A 16,297-nucleotide genomic window follows, 5' to 3' on the forward strand; every position below is an offset into this window, starting at 1 on the left:
TATTTCTGGCACATGCTTCAAACTAATCAGAGTCCTGAACAAATGAACTCCCACATATACTTAAGGCTTTATCTAGGGCCGGCGCTCGATACCGCCAGGTGCAGTCTCCTAAATTCTGCTACAAAGCGCTTTCCTAAGTTCTAAATTTTCACTGTGCCTAAACTTTGGATTCCAGTGCTTTTCCTAAATCATAAAAACTTCTCATCCCTTAATTTTGCCGCTCGGTGCTTCCCCAAATTCCAAAAGTTTAGTATTCCCTAAATTCTGCCGTCCAGTGACGACATATTCTCCCGCCGCTTCCGGGTTTATGGTGAATAACATATCAGTCTTTCTTAATTAAAATATCACTAAATGTAATATTTTGGCCTATGAGTTTCATTAACAAAATCTATTTTTAGCATATGAAAAGAAATTTTTGTTGAATTTTTCCTCGTCAACATTTCCTAGAACATTTAAAAATCTATAATCATCGCCAAGCGAAAGCATAAAAGGTTGCCATACTCTTGTTATTCAATTACTAATATAAAAAAAAAGTTTAAACATCACAGCATGAGTTATTACTGAAGCTGTCATGTATTGATAAACATGCGGTGATGAAAGCAAAATATAATAAATACTGACTCGCCAAGTCGTCATCAGGGATATAAAATAGGTAAATGTTTCGGTTTGAGATGTATGCCAAGTAGATACTCAGCTACAGAGCCAAATTATTAATCTCGCAAATTTATGCGTACATGATTGTTTTTCCATAATGAGGTATTTTATTTAGTGCCTAAATGAAATTAAGAATCGGAATTTTTAAGTCTCCACATGTTTTATTATGGAAGGAAAAATCAAATGCACATGTATAAGCATTATTATTATTATTATTATTATTATTTTTTTTTTTTTTTTTTTTTTTTTTTTTTTTTTTTATGTTTGTGGCTTTGAGGTCCAGATTTTAGAGATCATTCCAGGTAATGGACATCCGGATTTCAGACTTTGTACTGTATTTCAGCGTGTTATTTAGCTTTTACAAAAGTTATTGTTTGGTTTACATGATTGTAATGTGTGCTTTTATATGCTTTATATTATTATTGTGAGTTAACTTACCACTCCCAACATCACCTTTTGGTTCATACTTAGTATATTAATGCTTAGCATATACAAGCTAATCACTTTGTTTAATAAATGAATTAGTTTTGAAGCTTGATAAGCAAGGTAGACTTTAACTGCTCTGAATGTTTTTTGTTGTTGTTGTTTAACTTTAAATACATTTTATTACTTTATACACAATATGTAATTTCAAGGAACCTGATTTATCATTGTAAAAATTATTTTTTATTGAATATTACGAAACTGCAGACCACCTTATTCTTATCACCTTCAAAAGAAATTTCTTAGCATTTGTCACTAACAGAATAGTTATATTTTTACAATACAGTTCATTAAAATTCATTTAATTTACACTCATGTCCTTAAATTAAGGATAATGCAAAATCAGGCAAAGGAAGAGTTAGAAGCAAAACAAACTTGACTTATTTGTAAAGCTTATTTATTAAACAAAAGGTAAAGTGCAAAAAAAAGATGCTATATGTTTGATATTATTAAAACAATTAGCGATTTTTTTTCTCCCTGGAACAAATTACAAAAAAAAACCTATTTACAAAAAACCAATATTTCATGATTGGTATAATTGTTAATACATCGTATGTCTCCCAGACTATGCAATACAGTCCGTACAACGCCTAGGCATGCTGAGTATCAAAATATCCATCTGATTTTGGGGGATATTACACCACTCAAAAAGCAATGCTCTCCGAAGTTCCGGTAGACATGCAGGAGGAGGTTGATGGGCAGCAACTCGTCGGCCAAGCATGTCCCACATGTACTCTACTGGATTCAAGCCCGGTGAGAATGCTGGCGAGTCCATACCGGTGATATCCTCTGATTGAAGGCATTCGCTTACAATGTGTGCATGGTGAGAACGGGTGTTGTCATCCATAAACACAAATTGTGCGTCCATGGCGTCCCAAAACAAACGTACGTGTTGTTCCAGAATGACGTCCCGATAGGTTTGGCTTGTCATGGTTCCAATTTGAACATGCAGGTCAGTTCTGGAACCCAGAATAATTCCACCCCAAACGAGCACTCCTGCACCACCGCAATGGTGTCGTTCAATGATGTTTTCTTGGTGGTAGCAGGTACCTGAAGCTCTCCATATGAAAGTCCGGCGAGAATCAGACTGCAAGCTAAACCTGGACTCGTCGGAAAACATTACACAAGCCCACTGTTGCGGTGTCCACAGTGCATGCTCTTTACTCCAGGCTAACCGCAGGCGACAGTGAATTGCAGTAAGTGGAACGCATCTGACAGGTCTACGAGCATATAGACCAATCTGCCCTAAGCGTCTGTACACTGTCTGCCTTGAAATTGTCGTACCAGTGGCTGAAGGCAGCTGACGAGACAGGTCTGAGGCTGTGCTCCGCCTGTTTCTTTTGGCAGTAATTGCTAAATACCGGTCCTCATTCGGCATTGTAACTCTATGGCGACCTGTGCTGTAACACCTACTCACATTACCATCATCTTGGAATCGTTGACAAAGCCTGGAGATGACACTCTGGGCAATTCCAAGTTCGTCTGATACTTCCAGTCGGGTACACCCACATTCCAGACGTACGATAATTCTACCACGTAAAAAATCATCCAAATGCGTCCTTTGTGTCATAACTATTTGGTTATTGCACTGAAATGCTTATAAAGCGCCTGCGAGCAATTTTACTTCTTTCCCTGTATTCCTTATATATCACTCTCTTACACTCTCGTCATTGTTACAACCATCGGTGTCATCTAGTTACTTCCTGAAATTTGCATATGAATCTTGAAGATGTGTGTAGTGATTTTACAGGTGATATATTTATTTTAGAGTTTGATTTACGCGTGACTCTGAATTATCCTTAATTTATGGACATGAGTGTAATACTGATTTTAATAATTAAGTTTAAAAAAAATTATATTGCTGTTAATAATTGAAATCTATTAAACCTTAGATAATCTTTACCTTATTAACTAAACATAAATTTTGGTCTTCACATTTAGGAAGTAGTTGAGCCTGCTGATTCCTGTATTACTGTTCTATGTTTGATATACATTGGTAATACGCACCACAGTCATAATGTTTTAAAGCTCTCTTTTTACTTTCTTGTACGAAGTAAAAAGGAAGTATTGTAATCGCAAAAAGTTTCAAGCAGCATATTTCAACGAAAATATCGCATTTTGACCTCTTTCAAATGCAATTTAACGATGTATTTCCGTGATATATGTACGTAAGGACAGAATAAAACACTCTTTTAATCCAAAAAAATTATAAAACTGCTTTAAAATGAATTCTGAAGAGAATTTTTCATGGCGTCTGTTTGTACGTTTCTCGCATAACTCAAAAACGAGTAGCCTCAGAATGTTGAAATTTTGTATATAGGACTGCTATAACATGTAGATGTGCACCTCATGTTTTGATTGCAATCGGCCGCACCATACATATATAAATATATTTATATATATATCTACTCTGTTACCCGGCTCAGTGATCTCAGTTTCTTTACTGTTATATGTTTGTAAATTGTACATTTTTTGCTTTAAAAATGATTGAATTATGTTGTTGTTATCTTCCGGTTAAGGTTTTTATGCCTTTAGTAAATCTGTACGTAATATTTTTAGAATTATCAACAATTTTAAAATTGTTTAAGTGCCACTTAGCCTAATAATGTTTTTGATGGCGGCCATTGCTCTTGTTTACATTTGAAACAGCAGGATAGCGGATTTGTTGCCAATCTAGAGAAACTTAGCTTTGCTACTACAAAAAGATAACGCCTTCATTTATTATTTAAATCATGCTTAATCCTTTCTGGAATTTTTTCGAGGAAATAAGCATTTAAGATTTACTTCGTAATTTTTAATACAGATATTTTGAGTTTTTGTGTATTTTTGCCTTGTCGCGAAGTGAAAACTGAATTAATTGAATGAGAAATACTCAATTGTCTGTGAAAAACTGTTTCTTTTTTGTTTTGTTTGCTTAATTTCTTTTAGGCATCGTTCTAGCTTTATTATATTATTTGAATAGAACATGTGGCAACGATTAGATAATTCTTTAAATGATATAAATTTTGTGCATTCTGAGTTATAATATGAACGAAATATGATACTGTTAAGTGAATCTAGCGCCAGAGTGTCGCTATGGTAAACAAAGTGAATTTTAAAGAATGCATTTATTCTATTGTGGCTTATGCGGCGTCGGCGAAGTAGGTTTAATTCAATCTAATAAGTTTAAATGAAATGCAAGAAAAAATGCGTATAATTTAATATTCCGTACAAGGAAGTCCCATGGTGTACACATCAGATTTTTTTTGCTAGAGTGTCCATAGGTAGTGTGACTGGCAATAAATTTCATAAACTATGTCTTGGAAGAAAAAGTGATAGATGATCGCCATAAGTAATTTCCAAAATTTAAGAATTTTAGCTATAATGGGGCATATAGAGTGAACTTGAGTTTTATTTATTTTTCGGTAGTCTGGGATGACCACAAAAACACACTGACTTTAAAGGCCCCTTTTAGTATGCTGGCCATGTGTTGAACTAAGGGATTTAAAAATCAATAAATTCTATTCTTTATTATTATTAATTATTAGCTGACCTCATTAAATCTGTTAACACATGAAGGCTGTAAATTAAGTAATGGCCGCATAGGTATAAATCAATTTTTAATTAACTTACAAATACAATTGCATTACATTCCTTCTATGTAATCACCAGCAAAGCTTATAACCTTTTGCCAAATGTCGGGAAGCTGTTGTAGACCAGTGGCAAGGTGTTGATTGTTGATGTGAGTGACCGAGTGCCCTACTGCATGGAGTACAGATGAAACGTCATAAAATCTGTGAACTCGGAGGGGTTCGTTCAACTTCGGAAGCAGATCAAAGTCACAAGGACTCATGCCGGCTGAGTAGGGAGGTTGTTCCAGGATTTCTCACTGCCACCGTCGCAAAAGGTGAATGACATTGTTTGCGACATGGCAACGAGCATTGTCATGCAATACGATAGTTAGATTGTTGTGCAATAAACGTGGATGTTCGCGCCGCATAGCCGGACGCAGATGGTACTGTAGAAATCGGCAATACGAATCTCGTTTGAAGTTTGTCCTTCAGGTACAGCATGAGTAAGAATTGCACCGTCCCAGTCGCATGCCATAATCAGCATAACCTTCACTTCTGCGGACGTGGCGAACCTTGGTGATGCCATTCATTTGATTGACGCTTTAATTCAGGCTCATAGGCTCGTTCCCATGTCTCATCAATAGTGACAATACGTTGCAGAAATTCATCTTCTTCATTGCGGTATCTCTCCAAGTGCATGCCAGCCAGTGCATACCGGTACCATTTCTGTACTTCGGTTAGTCGATGTGGAACCCAGCAGGAAGCAATTTTCCTCATGTTGAGAGATTTCTTCATTATGCGCCACACCATTTGATGACTCAGACCAACCTCTAAAGATAATTCTCGGATAGTCCATCGGTGGTCTATGGTAAGAAGACCGCTCAGGATGTCAATCTGCTCTTGAGGAATGGAGGGCTGACCTGTGCATTGCAAATCCGCAGTCTCATTCCGACCCGAACAAAATGCTTGAACCCATCGTGCTACTGTCCTATACGGTAAAGCATTTGTGCCACACAGGCTTCCACTAATCCTCGATAGCATTCTGTTGCATTTTTGCAACGGGCAATCTCGATTTTAAGCCACAACCACTGATCACCTTTTGAAAACATGCTTTAGAGCGATGGAAACGAAACTCCTCACTTTAACGCCACACAACAACTACCCTTCTAAGCAGATAGACTGTTTTTTGCACTTTACACATTGAATACAGCACCACCTCACCGCTCCCATATTGTATTTGTGCATGCTCGCCATTCTGCGAGTTTCAAGGTTAAGTTGCCACTTTTTAATTTACAACCCCCATATTTTTCTTTTTTTGTTGTAACTAGTTTAAGGGGCTAGTATGTATACATAGCCAATAAAGTAAGGTGTCAGCTAAGAAGCATTTAATGGATAGAGTAATGTATAAGCTGAGAATGCATATAAGGTTTTGCAGTAAGCATTGTTCACCTTTAGTAGATTCTTCTATTCAAAATAAACATGCTGTTGCTTATGGTTGTGATGACTGAAAAAAGGTGGCAGTACCGGATTGTTTAAGTTGCTATATATTTTTTCAGTAGTCTCCTGGTATGTGTTTAACTATTTTCGAGAGTTGATCTTTCTGTAAATGGGGGCTTTGAAAGTTTGACTCTGCAATATAACACAAATTATATTGTTATAAATTTTATTTTGGTAAATTCTATATTTGAAAATTTTTGTGGCAGGAAATTTGATTTAGTTTGGTGTTAATCTTTTTAATTTTTATTCATTCATGATTATTATTTGCTTGCAGAGCTTTACCCAAAACTCCTTTAACTGGAGAAAGGATATTTTTATGGCGTCACTTTTACAGATATGCTTTTCATGAAGAAAAATTAGCACAGTATATCCCACAGTTTGAAAATCTGCATGCATTCATTTTGAAGTAAGTGTGACGATCTTTTCATTTATTGATCGATCATGTAAAATGTAAATATATTTTAATTTAAAACATTAAAATTAATTTTAAATATTTTAGATTCTTTTTACATCTTACATAATTGATGGTATTCTTAAACATGTTAAATATTTTTAAAAACTCCTTAATTTTATATTAAAAAATTTTCACTCACTCAGTTGCACTTTAAGAACTTAACTTCTCTAAATGTTTGTATTAATTCCAGTAGCAATATTTAGTTTATTAAAGTTGCTGTAAAATTAAACTTCTGACTGTTTTTATCATACTTAAAAGAAATTGCCATAAAAAAATTTGCATATCCATGTAACTACTGAAAAATATTATTTTGCATTAGGAAGTGGTCTGGTAATTGGGAGTTATCTGGGACTAGGATTATAGTAGACATCAAGAAAAGAAATCTTGCAAAAATAATTATTTGTTTTCCTACTTTAACCATGTCTAACCTTCTGCACATAACACAAGAATTCCCCCCCCCCTAAATGCTACGAGTTGAATCCAAAAACTAAGTTTCACAAACAACAGATGATAGGCCATGAATTGCAAAAGGCAAAGACAGTTTCCACTTCCCAGTTGCTTATAGTATAATAGTAATACAAAGTTAAAATGTCAGCCCCTATTTTCCATCCCCTAAGTATGAGGTAAGGTCTGTGTTAAACCATTTGAATGAACACAAAGTAATGTCTATCAAAGTTCATGTTTAGCTCCGTCAAAATGTCAATCAAAATTCATGCTCAGCTTTGTTGACTCTATGGGCCTGATATTTTGAGCATGTATATAGTCTAGTGCAGGTAATTTTCCAAAGGTTGTCAAGATTTCTATAGTAAAAAGTGCATTGGGTGGCCATCTAACATCAATGACAACCATGTGCAGCAGTATATTCACTGCTTCACAGTTACAAAACTCAGATGTCATTTTCTGCAGTTATCCTATTCTTTGAATCATGAAGTTGTCAGAAAGTACCTCATGTTACAAGGAATCAGCATTGGTTTTTCTGCAGCAATACTATCATGGCAGAGACAAATTCCTCGACAGAATCATCACAAATAGTGAAACATGGGTTGTTCACTTCGTCTCGGAAACCAAGCAAAAATCAATGCATTGTTATCACTGTGGATCTCTGTACAGGACAAAACTCAAGCAGACTTCATCTACATAAAAATTTTTGGTTTATAAGACAGAGCGTATTTTGTTCATTGATTTTTTTGGCCTAATATTATAGTTCTTATCATACTCCCAGCAGTTACCATCTTTTCTTAGACCTAAAATTCCTCTTTGGTCAGCATTTTTAGAATGACAAAAAAGTGCAGAAATGTAACATGCTAGTTTTGATCCCAAATGACTAAATTATATGATAGATGAATACAAAAATTGATTCCACAGTACGACAAATGTTTTGGTTTTGATCACTGAATGTATTGAAAGGTAGCTCAACAATTGCTGTATCTGTATTTTTGTTTTTGTTTCTGTCTGCGAGTCTAAAAAAACTTACTTTTTGGATGCATCTGAAACAATGACTTAGTTATGAGACACATTTGAAACAATTTCCAATTCTATTTACATTTTATGAACTTTGAAGTCATATTTAGAATTTTAGTGAAAACAAATTTGCAGAAAATCGAGAATGGGAATAAATAGATTATTTGACTGCTGTGCCAATTTTAATCTGATTTAATTGATTAAGTTGTAAAATTTCATGAGTAATATTTATCTAAACAAACAAAGCTTATACAATGTCTGGAGTGTGTTATAAGAAAATATTTTGAATAAGTGCTGTTCTTTAATTGCATTAAATAAATGCTGTTCAATATTAAGAAGATTCTTAATTTTGTTTTTCATTAAAAAAGGCTTTGAAACATTTTAAATTAGCTGTTTTTACTTATCAATTTTACTATTTCAAAATACAAATATTTTAAAATATAAATTGGTAGCTTAGTTATTAATTTGTGCGTGCGTGCGTGAGTGAGTGAGTGCGTGCGTGCGTGCAAGCAAATTCGATCCAAGATTTGCAATCACCACAGTGTTCACACTGGAGGGAAAAAAGAAACTGATTTTCTAATGCTTAGGATAAATAACTCTAAAGGGAGGTTTTAATTATTCCACATTAATTACTTACTAGCCATCAACAACTCTCTGGCATTAATATATACATATTGCTTGTATTTTTTGCATCAGTTATTATTGTTTAATTTAATTGAATTTCATAGTAAATGCGATGTTTAATAATATTTAATTTTTGTTATAGGTATTTTGAGAATCTATCTCTGGAAGAAGATCATGCTTATATTTTAAATGAATTCATTTTGTTTCTTACTGATATCAAGAATTTAATAGGTGTTGAAAAATGGTACAGTGCCTTAAAAAGTGACATTTTGTCTAGTAATAATAATAGCTATTAGAATACTTATAATAGTTTGTCTTTTTTAATATAAATCTAATATCTTTTTAGATGTGTATGAAAATAAACTTTTTTTAGATTTTTCTTATTTTTAATCAGGATATATTTTAAATATCTACAGTTTTGTAATAACTGCATATTAAATTGCTTTTTTTTACTGTTAAAAATATAAGTTTATTATCTTTATATCATTACTTAAAAAGGTATATCTTTTTGCACGTTCTAAAAACATTACTGGACTAATTTTTGGATGAAAATTCTTTCATAACTTCTGCTAATGTCAAGAAATAAAACATGCAATACGATGTTTCTCACTTCAATGCAATGTTTCTCACTTCTTTTATTATCTTCTTTATCTTGTATGTATTAAATAGTTAACATACAGGAAAAAATAGATTTCTTAAGTGTCTATACTATTGCTAATAACTGTATTTTTTATAATTTTTTAGTGGGGAATTTGTTTCTTTGATAATGAACCTTGTGAAAAATCCTTTTGTATCAAAAGATATAATGCCATATGCTGTGACATTATATGTAGCATACTCTACTGGTAAAGATACTAGTTATGAAGAATTATTTCAAACTATAGAAACGCTGCAAGCTATGGCACAATTTGCAGGAAATGAGGTATTGTCTGTGTATTATTTTATAGGTATAAATAATTTATATTTTTACATTCTTGTGATATATCTTAGTTACCTTTTTTAATAATATATCTTAGTTACCTTTTTTTAAAAGTAAGAAAATTTTTCAAGTAGTTTTTTTTTATATTTAATCATCAATGCAAAAAAAGTTATATGTATCTTCTATTTTTTAGAGGGGTTAAATCTATTCATATTGTAATAAATAATTCATAAAATTATATTAGTTCATAACATTGAAATGTTTGGGAAAATGAGTTGATAAAACGATTATTGTAAATTTACCAAATAAACTTTAAACATAAAGAAAACCTGAAGTGCAAAGATAATTCAGGTACTTGTTTATTAGCTAATACCCATTGATGTATTGCCAAAAAATAAGGACCCTAATTCAGATTTATATGAACGTTTGGCAATAATACATTCCAAATAGCTGGCTGTAGTTATGAATCATTCCCATTTGGTCCTAAGAAAAGGGGGTTATAATGACTGGAGAATAGTGTCTATAAAAGAAGTGGATAATGTACTCTCATCAGATGAGATTGATTTTTTTTTTATGGGTCCTTGTAGAGTTCTATTATAATGAGTGTCAACTATACAGGGTGATTCTAAATTTTTTTTACAAATTAAGAGGGGTAATAGTACCCATCCAGACAGCAATAATTACCATAGAACATAGGGTCACATTCCACTCTGAGAAGCAGAAAAGACGAAAGTAGAACACATCAACAAAGAACGAGGAGACTATCAAAAATTAACTGTATGCAAATTTGCACTGAGAAGAAGCAATATTTTGCTCTTAGTTGATACTGGAGAAAGCCAATCAGAGCAGTGTCCTTGAAAATAACACAACATCATCGCTTCAAGTATTACCTTGATAACATGGTGAATTCTATGGCATGGTGGAAACATGGTGAATGCTATGGCGGAGTACATATATGAGGAATTGGCAGATATTCACTCACATATGGTGAAGAAAAGAGAATGGACACGAAGATTGTATGAACAGTGGTTTCCAACTCATTGGATTAAGTCATCCAACCTTTTCCAGTGCTGATTGAAGACTGCGAGAAACCGGTTGTTTTGCCATCTCAAAAAGCAATGCAGGGTGTACACAAAATGCACAAACCCCAGAAGTGGAAGATTGAGTTTTGACTAGATTTGAAGGAGTTTCTTCCACAAGTATGCAAATGGTGTCATACAAAATGGGTATTTCTCAGTAGTGTGGTGTATTTTACAGGAGGAAGGCATGCATCCTTACCACGTGTAAAAAGTGCAATTTTTGGACACAGATGATTATCCCTGCAGGGTAGACATTGTGGAGTGGATGCTTGGAATGAGGAATAATGATCCCCAATTTCCTGCATTAATATTATTTAGTGATGAGGCAACATTCAGCAAAGAAAGCATTTTCAACATGCACAATCATTACATTTGATGGGACAGCAATCCCCAGTGCACTAGCTGTCATAAACACCACCAGAAATCTTCTGTGAACATCTGGCCAGGTATACTAGATGATTACCTGGTAGGCCCTTGCATCATGTGAGACTTTAACCTGCGGAACATACTATATCTTCTTGGAACAAGTGCTTCCCAGTTTATTGCAGATAGTTCTGCTCCCCATCCAGAGAGACATGTGGTTTACACACGATGGAAACCCAGCACATTTCTCCGTCACAGTCCGTAACTTTTTAAATATCACATATCCCACACGATGCATCGAATGTGGCGGACCTGTGGTTTGGCCTCCTCACTTACCGGACCTCGACCCATTGGACTTTTTCTTCTGGGGCCACATGAAATCTTTAGTGTATGAGACAACTATAAACTCAGCTGAAAATCTTGTGGTGAGAATTGTTGTTGCCGCAGACAAAATTAACCCAACGCCAGGAATTGTCGAGAGGGTGCGCTAGTCGTTCCTTTGCTGATGTCAACTGTGCAATGACACACATGGTCAGCATTTTTCACTGCGACTGGAACAGAGGTTAATCCTTTCATTAAGCATAATATTTGCAGTTTTTTTATTAAAAGTTTAATTTACCACTTTCTTTTCTTACTGTATCAAATTCCCTGAGGATAACTTGAATAAAAACTAAAAGACTGATATGCTTTTGGATGCTATTATTTTCACCTAACTGGAATGATCATTTGAAACTTATATATATATTTGATGTATTTATTAAATATTGAGCAATAATAATAGAATAAAAACTATACAAAGTCTTCGCTACGGCCTTTGTACAACTTTGAAAACTGCCGCCAACACCAAAATAACCGGTTTACTATACTTTCTGTGAGTTTTTCACTAAACAATAAATCTGATTGTGTAACTTTTGTTCTCGTTCATTCACTTTTCAAACACTGTTCAGGTTGTTATTCTAATATTCCTCGTTTCTGTCTCTCAAAGTGGAATGCGACCCTATGTTCTATGGTAATTATTGCTCATCTGGATGGGTACTATAACTCCTCTTAATTTGTAAAACAATTTAGAATCACCCTGTGTATATGCTGTGCATAATTTAAAAAAAAAAAAATAAATAAAAAAAACGTTTTTTTCATCATTTTGATAGTTTCAAATAAAACTGAATATGAATTTTTATTTTTCTTAATTATTTGCCCTGCTATTATTCTTTAATGCATGCTATATAATTTTCTGTGTTGATACCATTTGCCGGTATTTTTAAATTATGTATAGTAATTATTATATATAATTGCCTTAATATAATGCTTATAATAAGGAAACATCATGCTTTAAGTCTATTTTTCTTTATCAAATATTTTAATTTTTTCCTGCTGTATCAAATTTGTAATATATTTTTTGCAGGGGAAAAATATGCTATTGAAATGTTTTGCTATTTTTGATGAAATTCTTTCTCAAGAAGATATAGTGTTTACTGACAGAATAACTACCATCGAAAAGCAATTGGTAAGATAACTCAGTATTCCTGCAGTTTTTTAGATTAGCAGTTCTTATTGCATAAAATTTTGCTTGAATTTTGAATTAAAGGGATATTGCACTTTAATTTTTTGGGGGGAGGGGGCAGTTTAAGCTTTTTTGATCTGGGTTACTCCAGATATATTTTTTTTTTTTTTTTAATTGTTCTGAAGCATCATTTGAAAAAATCTGAATGAGGCATTGCCAGCCATTTAGAAAACAAGGCAGTGACTAGAAATGGCTAGCAAGGTGTCAAATGTTTCAAAAATCTCTGGAATTTAAAGTCTAAAACTGTAGAAAAAGAGGACAAAATCACAGAAGAAAAATAATTTCTTGCCAAGATAGATAATTATCAGTGCAGCTGCCTGCCAGAATAACTGCTGTGCTGCTGAGCTTAGAATTTGTAGCCACCTCTAACACTTTTATGCTGCAGAAAACTGTATACAGATTTCAAGACTTGTAATGACCTAGATTTGATTGTTGATTTTGAAAATTAAAAATGAAAGAAATAATGCATGAAAAAAGTAAATGTTATATTAGTGCACCATGTCAGCACTGAAAATAAATTATTCCAGCAGAGAGGAACATAATCTAAATATTTATTTTAAACCAAATCCTACATCTGAGAATATTTTAAAATAGTAAAACTGTGCATGAATTTACTGTATGTTTAAAGTGGCCACCCAACCAGTATAGTGGTTAGCGTCGCTGACCGCCATGCCGAAGGGACCGAGTTTGAATCCCAAAGAAGGCATGGATGTTTGTCAATGTATAGTATCCTTGTGGCATGGAGGCACTCTAAACATGCAGCGAGCCGAAAATCGTTTCGAAAGGTTGGTGATAGGGCAGGAGAGGTGGGAGACCTTCAGAACTCCCCCGTCCCCGGTGCTCTCATCAAAATTGGGGCCAGAACTGACCTAAATCGCACTGTCACCTGTAAGGTTCTCAAGGCTGTTGCCAACGACTTATCTTGCACTCCTTGCCACAAGGAATTTTGTGGGCTTGGGCTGACATTACTGTCAGACAAGTGAGCATAATTAACAACATATGTTTTAAGTGTTTCTTATATTTCATATTTCTCTAAAATTTTTATATGGTGTTTTTGAATTGCTGCAGTTTAAAATATATGAAGTGTATCATACTAATTTTTATTCTCTATTTTAAATGCCCTAATTTTTGTTCTCTATGGTACCTATTAATTATTTGTAAAATTTTGAGAATTGGGAATTTTGCATAAGAAAAATTTACTGATCATATTGAATCCTAGAAGTATGACCTTCCCTAATTTCACATGCTTGAATCATGGCCCTTTTTAAGCTAAATAATTGTTAATTTGATTTTATTTATTGATATTATAAAGTTTTGTTAATTACATCAGTCATTTGTTTCATTTTAAAAAATTTTGAAAAAAATTTTTTTCATTTATTTGAGATAGCTTGCTGTTCATTTTGTAGAATTTAACAAATAATAACTAATAATATGGCTAATATTAATCACATGTTATGCATCATTGAAAGTCTTCATCATATTAGAGTATGATTATCATCATTAATAGTTTTTATGGCCTATACTCATAACCATATAATTACATTTTTGATTTGTGGAAAAGCTGCATATAATTATGGTGAGGTTATAATATCTCTGCAAGTTATGAAATTTATCACATGCTCTTTCATAAATTCTTTCTTTTTAAAAAATATTGATGCTTAATATTATTAGATATTTTTCATAAAACAATTAATGTAATAAAAATGAAGAAAAAGCAATTTCTTACCTTGTGAATTACATAACACCTTACCATTGTCTTGTCTGTCATCCACAAAACATGCCAAAAGGTATGAAAATATTTAACTCGCACACATTGGATGATGAAATGGATGTATGTATGTATTAACTAAAAACATATTTTTCAATGCTTTTGTGAGATATTTTTCAATTATTGTTCAATTTAAGCTTTTGTGAGAATTGTTTCATACTGTCCTTTGGTTTTAGTGTGAACAGGATTCGTATGGTCGTTAAAAGTCCTTAATTTCGGCCAAAATCTGCAGAAGGTCCTTAATTTTAATCATCTGAAATTTATGTCTTGTTTTTAGGACTGCTATTTTGAGTGGGAATTATCATTTTGGAGGAATATTTTTGACGATTCACTGACAAATATGATTATCTTTTGAATGGGTTCATTGGTTATAATTTGTTCCTATTTCTAATATACTGGAGTTTCTGAGCAAGGAGTCAAACATAAGTATTTCAAAATTATCTCATTTTTTTCTAATGAAGAGCTCTTAAACAACTTTCTGCTTTTGGGATGTGAATTTTTTAATTAAACAGCTCTAAATTTGGCGATGTATGAACATTTTGGCGATTTTAAAATCAATTTCTATAGGAAATTTTTAATTCAGAAATCTGGAAATTTTTCAATGGGTTTTTTTTGGGGGGGAGGGGGACATTATAACTGATAAATTTAACTAAAATAATGATGCTATATATAAAGCATATTTAAGGAATAACATTAAAATAAAACATTTTTATTTTTTTTTGCTGTCAGTGACATTACTTTTCATATTGGCAACTTATTTTGAATCTGAAAAATAAACAAGGTAATAAATACTATAAAGCACAGTTTACAAAACAATTCTTAGCAAAAGCAAAATAGTCATGTAATTAATTAAAAATGTATTCCTTTTAATTTTTTCATGGTAAGAATTTTTCCCATTTAATTGTCTTGGAATATGCATCAGTTTTCTCTATAAAATTAATTTTACACTTTTTCCACAGTTTGTTGTTGTATTTGTTGTTGTTACTGAATTGGTAGGGCTAAATGTTTCTGGAGGATTTTAGACTTTGCAACTTAAAAAGTTTAGAAGGATTTGAAGGCAAGATTTACAGACTCACAATTCTAGAAGACTCCACAAAAAATGTGACAAAATGAAAAATGTCTTCATTGTATTAACACATAATGGATGTATTTTACAGAAAGTTTGTGATGAATTTCTACAATTTTGGAGAATTTTTGGAAGGACAATGAAAACAATGTTTGAATGTACTTCTGATACTAGAAGTCTTTTACTTAACATGTTCATCTTCCCTTTGTTTTCTCAAAATTTCACTAGACACTAGTATGGAAATTATCAAAAATATTTCTGATCTTTCCGCATGGATAGGCATTTATAAAACAGTGAAAAATTTTTCTAGTACAGTCAAAAGTCGTTAATCCGGACTCGTCGGGACTTCGGCGATTCCGGATTATCAATTTTTCCGGATTATAGATCATCAGTTTAAATCTCGTAAGATGGCATGCAGAAATTCTAAAATTAAAAATATGAAACCGTAGTTTATGAAATAAAGAACAATTATGATCTAAAGGGTATCAAAATTTGCAAAAAGAAAAAGCTTAATATTTATTTGTTTACTTTATTAAACATTTCTTTCAATGTAAGTTGTTTAAGTTTTGCTTCGTTTCATGTGATAATACTTTCTCTTTAATTCTATTAAACAGACATAATTTCTTGTTCAGTTACAAAGTTCCCCTGTTCAAGTCCTATAATTGCTGTGTCGAGAACACCGACTAATTTGTCAATCGAAATTTTTTCGTTTTCACTAACCTCTGTCACTTTCTTTGCTATCGGAAGCGAATTATAATGACGAGGAACTTGTTTTAAATCATATCAAAGACGGAGCACATCGAGATGAAATACTAAT

At 32.9% G+C, this 16,297-nt stretch overlaps 1 protein-coding gene across 2 annotated transcripts in view; it reads left to right on the forward strand.

Annotated features, from left to right (window-relative positions):
- Positions 1-16,297, forward strand: part of Cap-G (Chromosome associated protein G) — a 68,487-nt gene that overhangs the window by 29,281 nt on the left and 22,909 nt on the right. For both annotated transcript variants that reach the window (XM_085816072.1, XM_085816073.1), the window contains exons 8-11: positions 6,460-6,591; positions 8,867-8,968; positions 9,469-9,646; positions 12,488-12,589. In XM_085816072.1, coding sequence (XP_085672198.1) covers positions 6,460-6,591; positions 8,867-8,968; positions 9,469-9,646; positions 12,488-12,589 — 514 coding nt within the window. The remainder of the gene's footprint in view (positions 1-6,459; positions 6,592-8,866; positions 8,969-9,468; positions 9,647-12,487; positions 12,590-16,297) is intronic.

Source organism: Stegodyphus dumicola, chromosome 4 (genome assembly GCF_044657685.1).
Source record: "Stegodyphus dumicola isolate Sdum_Otavi_A_Nest chromosome 4, ASM4465768v1".
In the NCBI taxonomy this organism is placed as follows: domain Eukaryota; kingdom Metazoa; phylum Arthropoda; class Arachnida; order Araneae; family Eresidae; genus Stegodyphus; species Stegodyphus dumicola.